This window comes from Neopsephotus bourkii, unplaced genomic scaffold, assembly GCF_033783945.1.
Source record: "Neopsephotus bourkii isolate Nb327-2 ecotype Australia unplaced genomic scaffold, CSIRO-AGI_Nbou_v1 NB_1740, whole genome shotgun sequence".
Classification (NCBI taxonomy): Eukaryota; Metazoa; Chordata; class Aves; order Psittaciformes; family Psittacidae; genus Neopsephotus; species Neopsephotus bourkii.
Window position 1 is genome coordinate 231,123 of NW_026902214.1, and position 23,841 is coordinate 254,963.

Here is a 23,841-nt window from a genome sequence, read left to right on the forward strand (position 1 = left end):
GTCAACTACTTGAGAAATAAGGATATTTCACAGTTACAAACCTTGCACAGTAGATAAACTCTTGTAATTAAACATCTTGCTTTTCTTTTTTTTTTTTTAACCATCTATGATTGCTAATGTTGAATTATGAAGTAATATTACTTGGGAGCTCCCACATCCTAAAATATATTATAGCCTGAGCACTGCTCTCATGAATAATGCTGCCAGAACAAATGTAGCCTAAGCCTGGCATTAGAATTTTTCAAAATCTCAGCTGACACACTGATCAGTCCTTTCCTGAATGATAGCAAGTCCAGGAAGGCTTGTTTCTCTGATAGAAGCTGGTTAATCAAATCTAATATTTAAAATAACTAAGACTAAAAGAAGTATGTCTTTTTATTCTTAAGACATCTTCCTTTCTAAAAAACATTTTCCACATTCTTAGAGTTGATTATTGTTTCTTCTTCCAAACTGAAAACTGTTGATCATAAAATGGGGTCTGGAGAGAAGCTATGAAATTTTTTTTTACTACTTCTGATGTGACTGTTTTTTAAATAAAATTTTTAATCCTGATGTTGCATAACACACAATTTCAGGTCATCTGAATGAGCACAGAGAAACAGTGTACTAAACTTATTCAGCCTTAGAATATAATTCCAATGTTAAAACTGAATAATGTATTTGGCGAACTCTGCAGCTGCTGCTTGGAGCTTTTGGTAACTGTTTGGTGAACCTGTTCTTTCACTGTTGAAGAGAGAATATATTTGTTTATAACAAGCTTTATTCTGTATTTGGCACCTTAACAAAGTTGATAAAATACACTTTCAGAAACAAAATGTAAGAGGATTCTTCTGGGACAAATCTTGGAAGTCTTCAGTTTTCTGTCAACCATTGCTTAACCCTGTTACCTCATTTTTTCCTTGTAATACATAAACTTGGATTTTCAATTACATGATGTTTTGATCAGACAATATGTATATGTGTGTTTGTTGCTTGTTCGTTAAAATTCCTATTTTTGTATTCAAGCAAATTTTTAATAGGGAATTTTGATTCATTGCGTTAGTGGAAATGGATTTACTTCAAATGATGTTAATATCTTAGATATTGTTAATATCTTAGATATATTAGTTATTGTCTAAATATCTTACCATTTAATGATGCTGCATGTAAATCCAATACTGTACAACAAAGAAAAAACAAAAATCTTGCTGCTAGCTTGTGTTCCTTCACCGAGTTTCTATTAAAAGTTGTATGCAGAAATCTGTTTAGTAGATTTTTCACTTTGTGTATTAAAACTACTTACTTCTACAACCTTAAATATGTTAGTTATATTACAGTAAAGATATATTGGGGATCATGCTGAACTGTTCAGTTGGCTTTGAGGAAAAGTTTTGAGTTGGTTTTGTGGTGCTTTGTAATTTGAATTTGTACTCAAATCCTTGTATTTGGGTGGGGGTTTTTTGGTAGGGTTGTGCATAGCTTCCTTACCAGATAGTCCTAGGGGTACGTATTACTTTTTTTTGCTTGTTTTGTTTTGGAATGTTATCTAACCTGATCATAGGATAATTTCTTCTTCTGAGGAAGCTCAGGAGCATTTCAACCCAAGTTCCTGCTCAGAGGTCAGCTATGAGATCACACCAGGCTGCACTAAGCTTTATCCAGTTGGGTTTTGAAAACCTTCTAGAATGTGGACTGATAAAGCCAGGGTTTTAAAAAGGGTTTCTCTATAACATCAAAGGCAGTAACTGTCCTCATGTTGCACAGTACTGTAATTACCTGTGACAATTTAAGGCACACTGAAGAAGCTCTGGTAAATCCAGTTAGTCTGTTGAGAAAGGATTGTTATTTCTCAGAAAAGAAACTCAAAGGTAATATGTTCCTGCTGTCAGTGCAAGCAAAGGACTGCCTGAAACAGCAACTTAGATGTAGGTCTTGACTTCACCTCGACCAACATCTCTTTGATGTGAAAGGCATAGCTATGCTGTTCCTCAGCCTCTTGTGCTCCACCAGCAAGAGTCTGGTGGTCTCTGGAACTAGCACACAGGCAGGGATTGCTCACCGCTCCCTGACGAAATTCCTGCTGCTTCCCCACACTCCTGTACTTCTGCCTAAACTGCCAGGATCTAGCTCAAGTAGGCTGTCCTTCAAAATAAAAGTTCTTGGTAGGAAATTATTAATTTGAAAGGAAAATCTTACCTTGTGTTCATCCAGTTTTTTCATGTATCTGACTTTCTGGACTAATAATTTCTGAAAATTCTTTAAAGTCTGTTTGGAACACGTGGTGAATCATTACATAGTTTTAAACCAGTAGCATGTCAAACAGCACAGTACAGCTCACCCTGTAATATTTTCATAAGTTTCTTTAGTAATGGGAGCAGAGGTGGAGATGAATTGTGTCTGCTATTGAAAGAATGGTCTTGGTGTTTGTGTTGCGTAGGTCTTCGAAATGAAGAAACTCTCAAACTAATTGAAATAATTTTAATGGCTGCGGGAATGGATGAGAGACAAAACACTTAAGAGAGTAATTTCACCATCTCCCTTGTGCATCTGAGCACATTTTAGTTTGGAGCATGTCAATTATCTTCTTCCTGCCATTTATTTAGTGAGAGCTCCAAGGGGCAATTCAGGCAACGTGACCTGGATGTTTCAAATTAGATTATATAGATACTGTCCTCAGAAAAAAGTGAGCATTCTTGAAACATAACTCTTGAGTACCTTCTTAGAAAAGGAATGCAATCACTATGCAACTTTATTAAAACCAAACAAGAAAACCCAAATAAAACCAAACAAAAACCATACTATTTGTCCTATGTAATTTTTCACCCTTTAATCACATGCATAATTAAAAGCCCAGTAAAAATGGGGGGGGAGGGAAGGAACTATCTTGCTTAGGGAATTAACTTTTATTTTGTAAAATACATTTGTAATGTTCAGGCTATCCAAAGTATGACTGAAATTTAAATACTGATAATACTTAAGCAATTGTAAGCATTGGGTCTGTGAACTGGGATATATGATATTTAATACTGAATCAGATGCAGCAGGATAAATGTTTTCCGAGGTTTTTTGGTTGCATCGATTAATTCACAATCATTAATTTTTTTTAGGTATTTTCAAGAATACAGTTCTCTGAAACATGTTACTCATTTTAGGAGTCTACTGTTAGCATGCAGTGACTTTGGTCATTTTTAGTCATCCATGGAGGAGCTATTCTCTTTATTCTATTGTACATTCTGATACTAGAGCGTATGCTTGTTTAAAATTGTGGGCAGTGTCTGTGAGGTTTGTTTTATGGTATGATTGGTACATATATGATTTAGAATCTGCTGTTTTGTGAGTTGTAAGATCAAGCATGCAATAATCCTTTCAAGAAGAAGAATTACAGACTATATTATGTAGGCAGTTGATACCTCATGTTTTCTTTACTCCCATCAGTAAGAGTCATCATAGAAAACCTTTCAAGCAGTAAGTAGGGATAAGCTGCAAACTGAACACCAGCCACCGAAAAGGACTCCATGGTCCACTCTGGTCAACACCAGAGATCTCTCTGGGTAAATTTTGCTGAAGTTAGGTCAACATTTCCAACTACTGTGTCTTTTCATCTTGCAAACCTTCCCCCCCCCGCAAACTGAGAGGTGCCATTAGTATCAAAGAGAACAAATACGAAAGAAATGCTGCAGGTTACAGTGCACACTACTCTTCAGAAAAAAAAGAAAAAAAAAACCAACGAAAAATTTTGAGAGGAAATAGCCACTTTGTATCACTACTTTTTGTTTTAAAGTCATCTGTGGCTAGATAAAACTGCAGGTGTCATGCCCTGTTTGGATTGGAAGCCTCAGTGCATATTTACCATTTTTCAGCCACCTACTAAAGAAACAGGCAGAAAGCCAGTAACACCTGAAATTACCAGGGAAAAAATAAACCTGCATAGCTATTCATCCCCTGAGACTCAAATGAGTTTTCTAACAGTCATGACCTTTGAAAAAAAGCCTTGGGGGAGGGGGAGGAAAGCAGAGGGGATGTTTGTAGGACAGACATATTTTTCACAAAGTCTGATCACTTGGACTTCACTCTTTCCCATTGGTTAAGAAACTTGACACATGGAAGTATTTCACAACTAGGGTAATGTGACCCCTTCATGCCTATACCTTCAGGTTCTCTGTGACGAACCCAGTCTCCTTCTATAACAAGGTGACCCACCTGGTTGATGAGGGAAAGACTGTGGACATTGTCTATTTGGACTTCAGTAAAGTTTTTGACACCATTTCCCACAGCATTCTCCTGGACAATCTGGCTGCTTATGGCCTGAACAGGTGTATTCTTTGCTGAGTCAAAAAGATGGCAGAGCCCAAAGAGTGGTGGTAAATGCTGTCACGTCTTGTTGGTGACCAGTCACTAGTGAGTGTCCTTCAGGGCTCAGTGTTAGTGGCAGTGTTGTTTAGTATCTTCACTGATGATCTGGATGAGGGGATCAAGTGCATCCTCAGTAAATTTGCAGGTGACTCCCAGGTGGGTGGGAGTGTTGATCTGCTGGAGGATAGGAAGTCTCTGCAGAGGAATCTGGACAGGTTTCATTGATGGGCTGTGGTCAGTGGTATGAGGTTCAACAAGGCAAAGGGCCGGGTCCTACACTTGGGCCACAACAACCCCATGCAACGCTGCAGTCTTGGGGAAGAGTGTCTGGAAAGCTGCTCATGGGAAAGGACCTGGGAGTGCTGATTGAAGGAGCTGAACATGAGGCAGCTTGTGCCCAGGCAGCCAAGAAGGCCAACATCATCCTGGCCTGTATCAGCAATAGTGTGGCCAATCCTGTGTTCAGTTCTAGGCCTCTCACTACAAGAGAGACATGGAGGAGCTGGAGTGGTCCCAGAGAAGGGCAATGGGGCTGGTGAAGGGTCTGGAGCACGAGTGTGATGGGGAGTGGCGGAGGGAACTAGGGTTGTTCAGTGTGGAGAAGGGAGGGCTCAGAGGGAACCTTGCTGTTCTTTGCAACTACCTGAAGGGAGGATACAGTGAGGAGGTAGGTGGCTCGTCTCTTTTCCCAAGTAACAACTGATAGGACAAGAGGAAATGGGCTCAAGCTGAGCCAAGGGAGGCTTAGACTGGGTATTAGGAAAACTTACTTTGCCAGAAGGGTAGTCATGCATTAGAGCAGTCCTCTCAGGGAAGTGGTTGAATCACCATCACTGGAAGTGTTCAAAAAACATGTAGATAAGGCCCTTAGTGACATGGTTTAGTGGTGGTTTTGGCAGTCCTGGAGTAATAGCTGGATTTGATGATGTTAAAAGTCTTTTCCAACCTAGTTGATTCTGTGATTCAGCTTGAGATTAATTCTTGATGCGGAGGCTGGGGGCTTTTTTGGAGCCTGGAATTTTAACTGTTTGTATCAAGACTTGGCCAGGGCAGTGTGTTCTCCAGGTAAGAGTATCATACAGTACCTTGTGTGTAGCTGCTTCATTTAAAGTGCAAGACTTTGTCCACTTATCTTTACCAATGCAAAATACAATGCTTATGCAACCATCTATATGGGAAGACAAATGCTAAAAGGCTTTTCCAGATCTGTTCATTTACTGCTTTCTTCCTCTAAATAGACTTTGTAGTTATAATCTGGTTCTATGAAAATGGAGAATAGTCCACATTTGGGTTTCAGGGTGGATGTTTCCATCCACACAGAAATTATTGAAAAGGTTACACAGTTTTAGAGAAAGTAAGTTGAAGAGAACTGAAGATTTGTGGCCTTCAGTTGACTTTTAAGTGTGCCGCAGAAGAATCTGCATCACTATCTTGATTTTGATTCTTGTGTATTTTGCTCATCTCAAGATTCACTGTCAACTTCAGATCAGTTTCTAAAATCAATATACAAAACATGGATGAACTTGTGTAACTTCCAGACATCCCAGTAATGGAAGAAAGCCTCTGTTATATTCGTTAGAAAGAAAGGAAACTGAAGTGTTGCTGAAGAGTTCTGAGTTCAAAGTCCAGAAGCTAAAAACCAGCTTTAGAAAACTCAGCAAGAGAAAACTTGCGGAATTTTGGTACATTAAAATGTGTTTTAATGTACCAGAACGTTTTAACTCATAGCAACAACTTATTTTCAAAATACAGCCTTACTCTTTTAAAGTCCATGTAAACCTGCCACCTTCACTTTACATTTGTGAAGTCTGTTTTTAATGAAGAAATACCTCCAGTTGTTAAATTGCTCAAGTACTTGAGTATCTTCACTCAGATTTTTTACAGTGAGGGTGATGAGACACCAGAACTTGTTACCCAGAGAAGCTGTGGATGCCCCCTCCCTGGGAGTGTTTAAGGCCAGGTTGGATGGGGCTTTGTGCAGCCTCTGCTAGTGAAAGACATCCGTGGCAGGGAGGTTGCACGAGGCGATCTGTGCCAGGTATAGTGTCTGTTTGCGCTGCTCCTTGCTCTTTTGAAAGATCTGTGTGTTGCTGTATCTCATCTGTCTGCTTTATTCTGAAATAAAAGACATATGGGAAGTTTTTAGGCAGCAGGTCTAAACCCAGTGGAATACTGGAAGTATTTTTTTAAAGAAAGGAAGGGAGAGAAAACTGTAATTGAGTACATTTTAATGAAGGTAAATCTTCTGAATACATCTGATTGATACCAGTTTAGTCCTTCTCTTACTCATACCAACAAGTTACTTTGCCTCCTGTGTTATCTTGGTTGTAATAGTGGATCATGAGATACATATACTACTCATGTGGGAAGCTACACATATATATATAGGGATATTCACTTCTGAAATCCTACATATGCTGTATGTTTGTGGTTTCACTACTGTCTGGAAGGCCTGATGATACACATGCATCTGTGATGACATCATTAATGACTGAATTACTGCTATTTTCTAAAACAATGTAGAACTCATTTTTCCCAGACTTCCAATCAGGATATAAATAACCATACCTTCATCCTTGTAACAACTCACACTGGAGATGAAACCAGTATCAATCTGTCTAGAACCATCTTCTGCAGGTGTTTAAGCTGAAGTGCCTGTTGCTCATTCTGTTCCTACCGACATTTACTAGGATACTCTTAGATACGGGGTAGGGGAATTTATGTTACATCTGACATGTGTTACAAGATGCCAAGCATCTTAAGTCATGAAGTGTTTCCATTTTAAGACTGGATGAATTACTAGTCGTGGATGGACCTAAAATGTGCTACATGGATCCTTGGATCCGTGGGTTTTGCCATTTGTTAAGTAAGTAGATAGTGTTAAGGAAGCCCATATGGACTTAAAAATTAGCTGTTTTTTAATCAACTAGATAACTTTCTCCTAGGCAATTGTCCATTGTCAATGACAGCTGACAACAAATTCTTAAGTTATGAATTCTTTTCCTGTTGAAGATATGAGATAGATGTTCTGCTATCCCAAATACTGTTTTGATTGAAAAGAAGCACAGTTTAGGATGTGACTGCAGATCTCATTTTTTTTGTTACCTCTCGGATGCTTCAGAATTAGCTACTGCAGTTAACAACTGTACCTTGAGCAACTGGTGCAGGCCCAGTGGTCACACAGAATGGAGGATTGGACGCTCGCTCCAAGGTGCATGTAGCTTAGGAATTAACTGTGCTCTGTTTCTCCAGTTCAGAGCCAACATGCAGTTGTCTGCATGTTGCAGAGAAACCATGGGAAACTTGGTTAAGCCACTTGCTGGTATTATGTATTTATTGGTAGGATTCAGCCAAATGGGTTATCTCTGCCTGCTCCTTGAAAGAATGCATATTTAAAACCTGCAGTTTGCTAAAGCAGTTTAGAAATCTATATTAAAAATACATAGCATGCTTACCAACTTGGTATATTTTTTAAGAATGATTTCATATTTAAATGAGTTTCGTAGACAAAAAATAGTTTTCATCAAAGTTATTTTTTTTAGAATTTGTCTGTTATAGAGCTGACTGAAATTCATAAGCTGTGTAGCTGTATATTCTATGAGGGATCGTTCTGTATCCCTGCAAGAGATGCAGGGCCAAGGACAAGGACCTCTTAATTCTCACATGAAGTAAAAAACTTGGTTTTAAGTCTAATCCAAAAGATCCATCCTGTTTTACTAATATGGTACTCTTTGGAGTGTGTCGTTTTTGTCAGATGAATTAAGATTGCTAAAGATTTCTCCCTTACTTAGAAGCAGACTTTACAAGTAAACTTAGTTAAGGTAGGAATTCCTTTGGAAACTGCTGTGGCCTGTGTCCTCATGGAGAGAGCCAGCAAGTTCTGCCACATCCATGTGACACTGAGGTCAGAAAAATTCTGCCTGAGGGGTTTCCAAAGTGCCTGATGGGTTTCCTCCTAGACAAGCACCTAACACTGGTAAGATGAACCAGGATACTTAATCTCTCTTAGCTTTTAAACATCTAAACTTGGGGAAGGTGGGTTTCATCCACTAAGCCCTCTTCACCAGGTCCAGCCTTAAATTTTACGTGGTGAGCTGTTTCATTAGGAATCCCCGGTCTCAGGTCATGGTTCCTTGTTCAGATAGTGTAAGCCCCTGGAAGACCAGAGTAAAAGCTCACTGATAACGTAGAAGTCCAAAGTTGCCTTATTGTAAGCCATTTCAGAATGTGTCTGAATGTGCAAACAGTATTCAAGCTCCACCTGAACAAGTTGTGTCACTGAACATAATTCTGGGCTGTTGATTATTTTCTGTTGCATTGTAGTAGGCGAAACCCTTGCAGTGGAGCTTCGATAGCATCAATCTCCTTCCTACATGGGTAGACATTAGGTGCAGGCACATGTAAACACAGAAGCAGAGTATCTTGTTTGGTATATTCTCTTCTTGAGGTAAGAGCTTGAAGGGTAAAATGGGAAATATGGGGAAATAGAGATCAACATTTCCTGTAGTTTTCCATCCACTTTACGCTTTAGGGAAGCTTTCTGTACCTAAAGAATCACATCTTTTGAGTTCATTTAATACCACTGCAGATGCCAGTGACATTTTGTAGTACAGACAGAAAGTGGTTTGTTTTGATCAGAGTTCTGAACAAACAAAACATTTGTTGCTGAATAGCACTTTGGTAAGATGTGGAAAAATGGCAATTCATAAGCATCATAAAAGTATTTCACAGTGACACCAAACATCCATCAAGTTTTGTCTGTAATGAATTGGGTTGGCACAAATCAGCAATGAACTAGACTGCAAGAGGGTTTTTTTTAATCAGCTCTTAAGCCATTTGGCAGATAAAGGAAGCTGAAGCTGGGTGAAGGTGCCAGAATAAAATATCCAGGTTGTTAGGACTCTGTTGTCTCAAGTACACAATAATAAAGCATTACGTGTGTTCCATCTGTCATGATGAATTTCTGTTGTGGGGATTGTTGCCATTCCAGATTTTATTCTGTGGCACTATGGTGTAATGATGTTCTGTCTTCCTATCATGAAATGCAAAGTATTTGATTTCTAAATTAAAGTTAGAATAGTGAAAACCATTTTTTCTGGGAGACTGCAACCACACAGGAAATTAAGAAGTAATTTTATTTAAGAAGCGTGGCTCAAACAAAAAAAACCGAACCTAAACCAAAACCTAAATTGACTGAATTAGAGTGATTTACTCAAATCTGTAGTTTGTCAAAGGAAAAAGAATAAAGGTTTTTTTTCCCCCTCACTACAGTGAAAATAGGATAGAAATAAGATAGAGGTTTGTTGTCTGAAGCCAAATGCTTTTTCATGTAGGCAATATATTCGGTTGCCCTGAATTTTAAGAGGATAGCTAAAATAATTTCCTACATGCCAAAAGTGTGATCTGACTGATCACTGTGTTTGGCTGTGACGTAACTGTTCGCTTTATCTAGGAAATACTCTGAAATTTTTAACTAATGTAATTACAGGACAACACTGTTTAATTCTGCTTTAGCACCTTAGAGATCCTTGGTGCTGGGCATTGTGGGAGGTTCAGCATAGTGGGAGGCTCAGGAAAGCTGACTTTTAAACATCTTCAGATCATGCTGTTTGTCTACCCTTTTTCTAGGCTAGGTGTCTCATCAGGGAAAGTGAAATACAGCTCACAATATTAGAGGACAAACAAATACACTGAAACAGCATTGTAGCACCTAGGCATAGCCTTGTGAGAGGGTGGGAACTCAGCACCTGTTCTGCTGTCTGTAAAAGCACAACTAGCAAAATTCATGTGCCGTTTCATACTCTGGCATCCCTTTTAGGTTTGGACAAATTAAGTAAGATGGAGTGGGGAGAATAGTGAGAAACCAAGCTTTGTGTGCTTCTCTGAAACCGTTTCAACAATTAAGTGTTGATTTGGGAAGAATAGGTCTATAAATTACTATATTTTAACTTCCAGATGAGTTTTTGAGCCAAATCATCTGATGTATGTTGAAGAGAAGCTGAGGGAAAACTAAGGTCACTTAGTCTAGACTGAACAAATAAGAAGTAGCAACTATCAACGAATAAAGGAAGGTGGTGTGTTAGGGGTTTTTTTTCTTAAAAACTAGTATTTTTTATAATAGGGGAGACAGAGAAACGTATATAGGGGGACTGCTTCCTCTGAGTGGTAACCTGTATTTCATAGAAAAAATGCCAGTATCAGACTTCTCACGTATTAAATTTAATCTTTTTTCCATTGATTTAATCTTTTTTTTAGTAAATTTGACTCTAGGATCAACATAGTGCAAGAAAATTAGTCATTTCTTGGATTCAAATTTGGTTTAAACAAGGCAAATTTAATGCTCCATTCACTTAAAAAGCTGGGATGGAAAAGAAGCATGAGCTGCAGTATCCACTTGTAAGTGTTGTAGCTCACTTAGAACTTGTATTCATCACACCTATACAGTCAGTAAATGCTTTAATGTGATCATACAGTTCATGTGACTTCTTACTTTTCAGAGTATTTCTGACAGTTCCATAGATGATTTAGTTTGGGCTTTATATACAGACTATTGACTCTTGTAATTGTATGGTTATCACAGGAGATAAATGAAACTTAATTAAATTTACCATGCTCTCACACAGGTTCTTAATGGAATAAAATTATTTTGTCAGCATGTAAACTTACAGTTCATCTCTTGTGCTGTGTGATTAATGCATGTCATTGTATTCACCTGGGATAAGCAAACTGGCAATGGTAATGCAAAAATTAATTGCACCAGTAGTTGATATTATAAGATAACCTAATGCACTAGCTGGGTAGAGGCCAAATAATCATAATTCAGAATCTTTATGCAACTGCCTAATCACATATTTCTGTCATTCTATAGAATGTATTTCTGTTGCTGGCAGTGGAGTTGTGAGGCCCTGCAGCTTTAATGATTGAGCTGCTGAGGTCACTTTTTGCTATGGAAAAGTAGCACAGAAACCAGCATTAAGGTGTTTTAGAAGCTGAGCTATCGTGTGATATCACTAAGAGAAGGTTCAACTCAGATCTAAAATAGGGACTTGCAAGTCTTGCACATTCAGCCACTCGTAACAGCTCCTTTGTGTTCAGCAGAGGCACAGTACACTCTAGGTAAATCTGACAGTACTTAGAAATGCAGACAGGGGCTTGTGCTGAGGACCTCCACCCCTTGCATGTGGTTTATGTCAGATTTACAGGGTTGGGAGAGGTCCCTTCAGCCACCTCACTGCTTATACGTGTCTGCAGTTGCTCGGAGCATAACTCTTACTGTCTTCACTCTGTTGTTGCAAAGCTGAGAATCTCAGTTGAGCTCCATAGAATCAACCTGTAACAGCAGCAGCCTCATGGGACACATCTGTACAGCTAAAAAATTGGGCCTTGACGATGCGGGCTGTGGGCTGAACCATTTCCACTTGTTATAGCAATGACATTGGATCTCTTCTGTGTCCGTGCAGTGTCCTTGCAGCTGTAAGGCACGGTTACTGTTGTGTATGGAGTCTTTTTCAAGTTTCACGTACCTGCAATGATTGAGGGCTGCACTGCCACCCACCATAATTGTTCTCCTTGCACAAAAGCACAAATGGGCGTTGTGTGCCCAGAAGTGTTATAGATGGGCGTGGGAGGGTTGCAGATCACATTGAGCCTTGGAAGGCTGTAGAGATGGAAGGGTGCTAAATTTGACGCTGTGCAAACTGCTTGGGATCTGGCCAGCTGAGATGGACCAGGGCAGTTTTCAAAGAGTGTGAACCCCCAAGCCCCTGTGGCCTTCAGAAGCTCAGGGCTTACTGGCGGAGGTGTGGTCACTGGTAAAAGAGTTTTTCTTTGTTCTTACTACTACAGTGATCTGTGGTGAAGCTAGGGAAATTCCTCAAACTCATGAAGATGTAGTTGAGAGCACAAGTCAGTGAAACACTTAAAATCAGAATAGCACTCAATAAAGGAGAGACCAGCTGACAGAAGTGTATGGCAGCTGAATACTCTTTCCTGTCACATTGCTGACAGAGCATAGGTTGGTTCAATGCACACAACAGTTATAGGGTAGAATTTTTGAAAGAAACAGAGGGTTTTGTCTCGCCAGGGGCCTCAGCAAAATTCATCCATCCAAATACGAAGTGTGAATTTACAGTTAAACTGTTTTAAATTCTTGGGTGAACAAATGAGTTTCAGAATGAAAGTAGTCCTAATTTAGATAATTTTAGTGTCAGGGTCACTGTGTCCTGGTATGACTTGCCAATAACCACTTCATCGAATTGCTTTCATAAAGTGACTAAGTGCCATAAAGAGCCCAAGTCAGTTTGACTTATTTTGGAACCAAATATGTAGTAATTTTAGAAGATGGGACCTAAGTGCCTAAATAACTTAGGTTGTTTTTGAAAATGCTGTTTGTGGAACATTAGAAATTTTCAGCACCACAGCACAGCAAGGAATTATGTCTAGTGTTTAATGCACTGAAAAATCTTACCCCAGGTATCAGTTGTGAAAAGTCTGAGATACATTATAGGTGCAAGAATTAACTACTTCCAGTGATACCAATAAGTAGTTTCAATAAGGGAGCAAGGGTAAATGTTTTTTAATTTTTCAGAGGGTCTGATTAATGTTAGGTTGGCAAGATTTGCTATACTTGCTCCTGCAAGGGGCTGAAAGTGACAAGACAGAGTTACTGATTTTGGTTTATGATCTGTGGCCTTCAGGAAGAGATAACCTATTGTCTCTTTACTATATAAAATTAAATGAGTAAGACAAAAATTGAGATCTTTTTAGAAGAATAAAATTAAAATAAAAATTGAGCCTCTTCAATGAAAATAGGGTTTTTCTTGGTGCTACTGTGATGATTCAAGTTAAATGCAAGTCTTTTGCATTGTGTTACAGTGTACAAAAGTAATGCATAAAACTGTTCTTAACAGTGTACATTTAGTAAGAAACAGAGTCTAAATGACACCTATGTAAATACATAAAGCATAAGCTAGCAGACGATACAAGAAGCTTGGAAACTTCGTTGTTTCTTGTGGAGAAGAGTGACTTTTCTCTTTGTTACCCAGTTCAGCTTGGGTCAGGACTGAGATCTAAGCCCCAGCTGGTAAGGATCATAGCTGAAGCATTAATTTTGTTTTCATACACAGTCTTCTGCATCCATGGAGTGCCTTTCAGGAGCTCTGCTGTTGCTGTTGGCGTAGTGTTTCCCTAAGCAGTGAACACCATCATTCTTGGGCATATTTTCTCTGGCTTTATTTCCTACAGGAATACCATGCTGGGTTACCAGAGAAAATAAGTATGTGAAATTTGCCTGCCTTAAGAAGGATTTACTATCTAGTCTATTCCTCAGTGATAAGCTTGAAAGGTCTTCTGTGTTGTGGTTTGTATCGGCTCTGTGATGAATGAAGGCTGTGTCTGAATAGGATATAGCCACCAATTTGCATTGTATAGTTGTCTGCTATGTAGTAGAAAGAGTCTGTACCATTAGTCTACCTCTTTGGTCATCTTCATCCGTCTGATCTGCAAAGATACTGACCCTTCCTGAGTGAGCTGATAAAGCTTAGCTCAAGAAATGCCTAGGAACAGGACTGCCTGTAACAGACCTGGAAAGACAACTTCTGTACTTTTGGGTACTTCAGGTGATTCAGAATCTAAGGGCACGGTCAAACTGAACTTGAACACAAGTGAAATATCATATATGAAACACCTTGAAAGGGAAATCTTCAATAGCTCCATAGCAAGCACCTCTAAGCCCAAATTTGCAGAAAAAGGTTCTGCATTTCTGTCTGCTACACTGACATAGAAATTGGGAGTTCAAGCAAATTGTAGCTCTGGGTTGAGGAAAGTGGTGTGCAAGATACAAAAAAATATCCTGGAGTGGGAGAAACCTTCAACATTTGTAGAGAATGATAGGCTCTGAGAAAAGTCATGCTCTCACCTGCTGATTTCAGCCTTTCTCACTTCCCAGTAGGTCTGTGTGTCTTTGTCATTAGTCACCTTTCTTAAAGTATGATATACTTCATGGGCCTCCTTCGCCTTTTTGGTATGATCAAATTTGTCATTTAATCAGTCTAAAGAGCTGATTCATAACTATGTTTCCCTGGTTTTGTGCTGATGTAACTCCAGTGAGATCATGTAGATATTCCTTATCCCAAAGAAAAGAACAGATCTTTCATGCTCTGTTAATGTGCCTGCTTCTCTCCCCAGGGCACCTCTCCTCCTTTGCTAAAAATTCTTTTGAATACTCTAATTAAAGATAAGGATCTCTTTGAATATTAATTAGTTTTTCATTGGCCTCCCTCAAAATATTTAACTCAAAGCAATTCCCTGGTAATTATCTCTTGATTATAATTTTGAGAGGATTTACTCTTTTTTAATAAATTCCAGTTTATCAGATAAGACTTCCTTTTCTATGTGTCCAGTTATTCACAAATACAGACCAGACAATCAGCAATAGCTGTAAAGAGGCATTTTTTATTGTAGTTTCCAAAGTTTTCTTCTAGCAAAAGCTGTCATTCTTGCCATAGTTCCCCCTCTTTTGCTGGTCTTTAATTATGTAACTATGCTGTAGATGACTGTGTCCCATAAATTCAAAGTCTTCTGAATGGCGGAATCCACTGCGCCTGTAAAGGCAAACAGCTTTGTATGAATACTAAAATGGCAGAACTACTCAAAATGTCTTTTTTTTGCCTCTTTCTGGAATGGTGACATAGGACCTGATCCACTCCACTGCTTTTTTTTCAGTTCCCACTCAGTATATCATTAGTATAATTAAATTTATTTAATTAGCATAATTAAATGTTTCTGATTTCAGTTTTGCTTTGAATGTTCAAAAAAGAGGGAGAAACTTACGTATTGTTAATAAGGGCATACTTCAGACTAGCAGCAGGACAAACTCTAAAACCATCATGTTTAAATCCTTTCTGTCATGAAGTAATTTTACACATTTAATAGATGGCCACAGAAGATGCCTTTTGAAATCTCTGAAAAGGGGTGAAACTCCCCAGATTCTGGTTTAAAATGTCTTCTAAACCAGGACATGAAGTGATGAGCTTAACTTTCATTCTCAGCATAAACGATAACAGGATTCTTGTTGAGTTTTTAGGAATACCTTGAGGGATGCTGCTCTCATTCTCTGTGTCAGCAGTGTCAACCTTTCCATCTAACAAGACAGTCACATAATTCTAATGTAGCTAATAGCAAGTGTAGCCCATTGCATAGATCTGTCCCTTCCAGCCTGGGACCTCAGCATTATCAGAAGCACATTTCATATGGAGGATTTCATAAGGACCTTGTGCAGAATTCCATCCCAAATACATAAACCCAAACAAAGAGAAGAAGCTGCAGTACTTGATTTCACTAGAGCTCTGGGATACTACTGTAACAAAACCAGATCATGCACAATCCCTCTTTGCTTCCTTAAGTGTGAAGAGCTGCTCCGTAAGGCTCTCTGGCAAGGCTGTCAGAAAGGATCGCCCCTTGCTGCCAGTACAGCTAATGTGTGGTTACCAGCTGGTTGACTTGCCTCTCCCGCTGATTGGTAATGCTCACTCCACCAGACTCTTGGGCTGCTTCCAGCGCATGCCACTATTTATAAATTAGGCAGCATCTACAAGGACTCTGCTCGTATTTGTCAAGTCTTATGGATTTACTATACCAGATGCCAGATTTTGTAGTGAAAGTACTCCATTCTCTACTCGCTGAATTCCTCCTCATTTTTTCTATCCCAAGACAGCACTTCTCACCATACACCTGGAATGCAGATCACAGTGACACCTGAAGAAGAAAAAGTATGTGCTCTTGAGTAACTGTATTTCTCTGAAACCATGACTATGCTGTAGTAAGAAAAAAAAATATAATTCATTTTATGCAATGAATCCAACATTAAAACCCATAAAATATTAATAAAGCAGAATTCTGCATGTATTTCTGTAAATCTGAAATAAAGCTTAAACCATGTTTTACAGTGTTGGTGCTGCATACAACCTGGCAAACAATGTATAAGCAATGCTGTTTCAAAAAGCAGAAACATCTTTTGATTTGAGCAGCTTTTGTTTCTTTGTTTCATGAAGGCATCTCTCAAAATAGCTTCATTCTGAATGCGGCTCATTAATGTGTCCTCCCCGCCCCCTGTCTTTGCAAGCTTTCTCTAACTGGCTACACATGGTGACTGGAGCTTTTCGGATTAATTTTCCTAAAGTGACCTACTTTGCAGAGAAAGATAATCATGCATTTATAGCCTCTGGCACTCTATTCAGGTCACAGATGGACAGATAGCAAAGCTATTCCTCCGTGACTTACTAGGGTTGTAACTAATCCGCAGTGAGAAAGATTGGCCTGATGTTGATTGGTCAACTCACCTTAAAGTATGGGTAATCATTGACTCCTACTTCAGTTTTCAGGAGGTGTCAAAGTTAGGCTGCATGATACCAGCCAGTAGTTGTTCTAGGAGTGTTCTGTGGTAGTGACTGAATTACTGGATGCCATAGATGTTAAATATATGACTCTGAATCTTTTACCTTGATGGTGGATCACCATGTGTGTTCTGACTGTGGACGTGTCTGAAGTTAACACACGCACCAGATACTGTGGCTGACACCAATGATCAGATGTTCAAGAGTGTTTTGACCTTTTGCTCAGTAACAAGCACATATGATCCTGTCAGCACCTGACATTGTAAAGATAATTTTCTGTGCAATCAGACCTAAACCTCTGTTACAACAGCATTTCTTTATATAGCATGATAAGCTGAGCCAATAAAGCCCGTATTTTGCTATTATCCATTAAAGGCCCATTCTCCCTCTTGTACTTGGCAGTAATACAGTGATGTATGCAAAATAGCTTGTTCTCTTATTTTCAGATGTTCATAAGTTTCACAAGGGAAATGACCAGGCTTTGTTCTCTTTTGGAGAGATTTGGTGCAGCTTTTCACACTGAGAAATGGGCAACAAGCAGTTGTGTTAAGGATGACTTTTTCTGAAAGGCCATCTTGAAACTCTGAGTGTGCCAGGCAGTCACTGATATTAATTCTTAGAGGTCTGAAGAAGTTAAGTGTTAGAACTGTGGCACTGCCAGCAAAGGAATGGATGGGTTTCAGAAGAAAACAAGGTATGTATTGCACCACAGAACTGCCTGTGTCCCCCAGTGCATACATAGAGCATTGCTGTTTGCACTGCAGGATGAAACTGAAAGGTATTCTGCTAGAAGTTAACATTGTAGTTTAGATCACTGTGATCACCAAGTGCTTGTATTTCGTGTGCTTCCTAGAGCAAATAATTTAAGAACACTTGAGGAATGATTTGAGTTTTGTTTTGATGTTTACAGCTGTTAAGATAACCTGGCAGAGCTGTGTGTGTAATTTCCTATGACAGAAACTAATGCATCAAGGGCAAAATCAATTCCTTTTGGCAAGAAACCTTTCAGACAGGAATTAAGTAAAAGATCTTGGAGATAAAGAGTGTGTGCAGCCCTCCCATACCTGTCCTGAGGGACTGTAGTGCAGCTGTTGCACCATCAAAATTCTGGCCATGGGCTCTTGCAGTTGTTGTGAGCTTTTTCAATTTTCCACTTGTGTCCTTCAGCTTCCATGTGTGTTCCCTCTCCCACATATTAGCTTCAGCATCTTTTCTTCTGAGAGACTATTCTCATTGTGTCTGAACCATGTGTTTCACAGCATTTCTTCTTGAAGTACTGATAGATTTGAACCAGTGGAGACTTCAATGCAGATACTTTTAGTCTAGCTTAAAACCAGCCTGCTGTATGTGTGCTTTTGTCTGCTCCTAAAATAATTACTCTAAATCCAAGTAAATCCAGTTTTAACCAAAATAATCCACAAAGTGTAGTTTTGGTTATATTTATTTTATTTTTAGTTTGTCAATAAAGTACTCAAGAAAAATAGGTCAGAACTGCCAGGATTGGTTATGGGCTATTTTAATCAGATTACAATCTTATGAAACAAAATATTTACATCTTTGGTTCTAGTTATGTTTTGTGGTATGATATACATCACATGGTTACATTTATTTCAGACAATGTGGAGTTTTGTAAGAAGGGGGGTAAGTCTAAATAGTTGGTAAGTCATTGTGTATTACCAGATAAAAAACTGGACTAATATAAATAATATGGAGCCATAGTAGAATCTCTGTAGAAAAAAACTATATGCTACAAACAGATAACATCTGCATTGCAGTGGACATATTCATGCCCACTGTGTAGGTCTCCTAAGGGTAAAATGTACAATTGAGAAATAATACCGGTACATTCCTTCTGAAAACAACCAATCAAAAAACAACCATCTCCAGAGAAACCTTTTAGCTTTTGAACCAGGATAGCCATAGCAGTAACAGAAAGTGCATGCTTCATATGTAATTCTGACGTTGCAGTATACAAGCAGTAACTTAAGAGCTCCTGACTGTTTTCTTAGGAGGGTAGTAAGGGAACTAGCCAAAGAGAACATGAAACATGCCATGAATACCCTTTTCATTATTACTCAACACTACTTGAGAGTCTGTCCCCTGGGACCTTAGTGTCTTATAAGTTTACTTGTATCATTGAGAGTGTGCACATTATTACATTGAAAAAAAATTCATTTGCTTCCCTGTTTGCGTATTAAATTAGGATATTAAGTGATCAAACAGATACAAAGATTTAAATCTGCTGTGTTACATCAGTATAAAATATTGTGTGTGTATTTCTTCTGTGGAGAAAGATGTGTGGGAAGCCACATTTTGTAAAGGTGTAAGGTGTCACACAAAATTTGTGACTAGCAGGACTACTAAGTGGAGCTACTTACTTGCCAAAATGGCTGGAATGGGTGCTTGGCAGGTCAGAACATCAAGGAGTAGTTATATATGATAATGAACTAGGTTTTACTTGGCATGGTTTTTACAGAATTTGTTGATCTGCTGCACTACTACAAAGTGAAATAAAAATCTGATTATAGAAATGTAAGAGCAGACATTGTTACAGAATTTTCTTATCTTCTTTAATATGTGAGTCAGTATTCCAAATGAAGTAGGATTATCATTATTTTAGTTTAGTAACTTAAAATTTAAAATTTCTGTTGGTGAACTTGTAGTTAGTTGAATAGATCATTAAATGCTAGAGCAATTTGAAAGGTACCCATATTCTTTTTCCAAAGGAACTTGTATTCTTGTTGAAGGGGATGAAGCAGCATCCCCAGAACATGCTGGAAGAATCAGACATAATGTATTAGTGAAGCAGTAGATGTGATCTGAATTGATAATGAATGTTTTTTGGTAGCGGATTGATTTTGAATACTTGAGGAGCATTTCTAGGATTCATAATGTTTTTGAAATATTCTTTGGTGGGATGGGCTGTGCATATGTGTGAAGTGGAAAAAAGAAACTCAGTGGACAAAATGCTGGCAGAATGCTTCTTTGTTCAGACGTACAAAGTTAAAATAAGCCTATAAATGCTAGTATTTCTAATTAAGCCTATTAAATTGTATTATAATAATTATAATAATTTGTTATAATTCATCACAAAGCTAGATACAAAAGAATTTTGACCAGAGTTACAGATCTTTGGTTTTCAGTTGTGCCTTTAACAGCAATCTAATGAGACAAAATTATTTCCGGTGTGTATTTTCCATATAGGTGTGCACTTCACATCCTGTCAGGGTTATACAAGTAAGCATTAGTGAGACATTTGCATACTAATACATTGATCTCGTGTGTCTTAGATGTTTTTCTCTTGAATACTGAGTGCAAGGATGGGGTCTGTGGATAATGGCAAACTAATTACGTGTGAAAATTAAAGTCCTGTGTTTATTCAGAGAATAACTAAATTGTAGGCAAGGATTGTTCCCCCACAGGCTATTTCAGTAAACCCCAACATCATCTTCTTTGCAAAAAAGCAGTAATATCTTTATGCTCCTCGATCTTTAGTCTCTTTGCTGGTATAACTCAGGAGAAGCATATTAATAGTATTATGGTATGGAAATTCAAGATCTTCGAGTTCGCAAGTACAAATTAAATATGGTATTTAATAAAGAAGTAAAAGGCTTGCATTAAGACAACTAAGCTGTAGTCCCCAAGAACTACATTAGCTCTCTTTAATCAAGTTGGTGACAAATCTTTTTCTACAATACATTTCATAAAGTAGTACATTAAAAGAGCACTTTCACTCAATATGTATATATTAAAATAGTGATTAATCATACACATACTCTAGAATTGCACACTGTTGCTTTTGGGAAGCTGATGTGAATTCCATCATCCTTAACATTTTACTAAAAAAATTATCCTGTTGGACTGGGAGGGTAGAGGTTGTTTTTCAGTAAGGATATACCTATATTTTAGGAATTTAAAAGTTCTGATGATTTGAGCATTTAGATTCTCATTTGCACATTCAGTCATAGGATTTTTGCATAATTCTATTTTCCTAGATACTTTGAAAAAATTATAAGGCATATTTAATTAAAAAAAAATAATTAAAGAGATCTGGGGGCTCTGACCATTCTCATTCTGTCTGTGCAGTTCGACAATCAGCAAGCATTGGGAGGCAGAACTGGCCACACTCAAGGGTAATAATGCTAAGCTCACGGCAGCCCTGCTGGAGTCCACTGCCAATGTAAAACAATGGAAACAACAACTTGCTGCATATCAGGAGGAAGCAGAACGTCTTCATAAGCGGGTAAGTAACTCAAAGCAAATGGCCAGGATCCTTGAGATGGAAGTACTGGTGACTGTATTCACTCATTTTCAAGTAAAACAAATTTATTGTGGTTTCAGGTTAATCTTTGAGACAGAAATTAATGGTTACTTTAAAGCACACAGGGTTCTTTCACTGGGAAGTTCTTTCATTTGTAGCAGTTTTCTGCAAAGGGTATTGTTGCAGGCAGGAAGATTTGTCTAATGTTATCCCATGTTTGCCAGCTTTCACTCTGCATTTGATGCCATCACATCTGTTTCAGGACCTTCTCCATAGAATTACACTTCAGTCCCTCTTGCATTTAAGCCACATAGATATGATGTCAAATCTGTAAGTTAAAAATAACCATCTGTAGTTTCCATATGCAACAAAGGCAGTTTTCTCTCATCCTTGCACCTAAGATCATTAAACATAGTTAGACTTCTGCTCCCACTTTCAAACAGGAGGGACTGTCCTGTTCCCTCCACTGTAAATTTTGCAGAGGTATTTTAGCAGACCAGATATTAGTGCACCGTGTGGGATGGCAACAGAGTGTTTGAAGGAGGAATAAAGTATACAGGGTTGAAGGCTGCATTATGAAAGCAAGTATACAATATTTTAATTTCTCTTTTCACATGTAACTCTTTATACATTGTATAATCTATTCATTTTTATCCATATGAATTTGTAATCATAACTTAGGATACATTTTTGTGCAAAGTGATGGCAGGATTAGCACATGTATGGAGTGAAGATGTCTTTTGATGAAGCTGGATTACTTTGGTTCATATTAATTGACTTAGAAAAACACCAAGGAGATGTATTCCATTAAGAAAATAAAACCAAACCCAACAAAACCTATTGCTTTTTTTTCATGAAAACAGGTTTCATGAATACACTGAGAGAAAGGGAAAGGCCAAGTAGCAAACATAGCAGACCTTTTAATGTTTTTTTATGCTGTACTACTCAGCTGTATGAAATAAGTTATGGCAACTACAGTTAGCCAAATCATGTAAATTGTGAAGGGTTCTTTCAGACCATGCTGGACCTGGCCAATTGTTAGTAGTCTCGAGAAGTTAGTAGTCCCAGGAACATCTGACAGGGGAAAAATACAGCAGGCTTCATCTAACCTGGAGATGTGGAAGAGTAACAAGAATTCTCTTGAGCTTTGAGAAACCTGGGATAATGGCAGGTTGTTGAGGCTATCCTGTGCATAGACTGCCTTGCAGGCAAGGATCCTGAAGTCCCAGCCAAATGACCTGATAGGGAAGAACCACAATTTCTGAAGGACTGTAACTGTGTGTGCCATAGCTGGCTAGATTAAACGCATGAAGTAGAATTAAATCTGGTGCTTTTTGCAAAGTGCTTTTAGTTCAAGAAATTGGCAGTTGCTGACAAAACTGCTTTGCTTCAGAAATTTTCCAGTCAGGCTCAAGCTTTTCATATGTGTTTGTACAGAGGGAGACTTTTCATTTTGTCATGTCATTTAAGCTTCTCCTTTGGAAGGGTTGGAGTTCTGACCTGTGCTCCAGGTTTGTGAATAGATGTTAAGTCATTAATGATAAAACTATTGAAATTACATCCTGGCATTAAGATTACTAGCACGCAAATACTCAGGTAGATTTGGCCACCAGATAGGCTTTACAGTGAAGACCTCATTGCTAAAATGCAGACATGATAAGGTGGCATTCTTCCTAATATAACTTATTAACAGCTTTTGTTGCAAAATGAACAAAAAAAAGAAAAAAGCTGAGACAGTATAGTCCTTACCTAAGAACGAAAAGTAACACACAGCAACAGCAGCTGCATTTACCATGGGGAGTCCCAGGCCAAGACGGGCAAAGATCCCTTTTTCTTGATGCTACTCTCACTTTTAGTCAACTCTTGTTTAGAATCTGTTATTGGAAAACAGTTAATGAATACAAAAATTTTTAGCATGTCACTTTGCTTTTCTATGACACTACAGCTAGCGGAAGTGGTGACCCAGTTTCTATAGCTATATTCATTAATAGCTGATGATTTTTTCATAACCTTTACCCAGCAAATTTCCTGCAATTATTCTGTATTTCTGAGAGTATGCAAAATCTTTTAACATGGGGTCATCTACCCTATGCTCTTTTGATTGTCATTTGCATGCCTTTATTAAATGTTTCTGTAATCTGTGACCTATGGAGTTGTTGATATTTCACACAGAATACGGGGACACTTAGTGCCTTTCTCTCTCTAGATGTACCTGTAGATTACAAGTTAGTGCATCAAGAGTACTGCCCTCTGTTGGAATTGCTTTTAGAAAAATTAAGACCTGGCTAACCCAATAAATATAACTGTTTAGGCAAAAGTATGGAGATCATGTTAAAAAAGTAATCAATTTCAATCTGTTATCATATGGTACGATACAAGAGCTCTTGTAACCTACATGCTTGAAAACTGATTTTCCAAATTGAAACAGTGCCCCATTTCAAAAAGAAGGTGCAAGACAGATGCTTTTTTTTTTGACACAGATCGAAAATGGGATGTTGAAATGGCAGATCTGGAGCCTGTTGGTTATGGTACATATGTTAACACGCAGTGTTAAATCACTGTGTTGTGCTGTCTTTCTGTTCAGTTTATCTGTTAAGCTCAGTACAAACATGTAGCTGCAGTTGATCCAAAACAATGTTCATCAGACCAGACTCGTTTCAGATCACACTATATAGAAGTTGTAAGTCTAAGATGGTCATCTTTTTTTTCTTGTAATTCTTGGAGACACAAAAGCACATGAAATAAGTGTCTCAGTCTTAAGAAAACTAAGGTGTTGAATTGAATTTGCAGAGGTAAGAGCTTGTCTTTCTCCATAAAATAGCATATAGATAGTCCTATAGCCATACTTCTAGTCAT

The 23,841-nt window shown here is 38.3% G+C and overlaps 1 protein-coding gene across 2 annotated transcripts in view; it reads left to right on the forward strand.

Moving 5' to 3' along the window:
* Positions 1-23,841, forward strand: part of HOMER1 (homer scaffold protein 1) — a 92,874-nt gene that overhangs the window by 48,142 nt on the left and 20,891 nt on the right. For both annotated transcript variants that reach the window (XM_061376826.1, XM_061376828.1), the window contains one exon: positions 20,811-20,967. In XM_061376826.1, the coding sequence (XP_061232810.1) occupies positions 20,811-20,967 (157 nt within the window). The remainder of the gene's footprint in view (positions 1-20,810; positions 20,968-23,841) is intronic.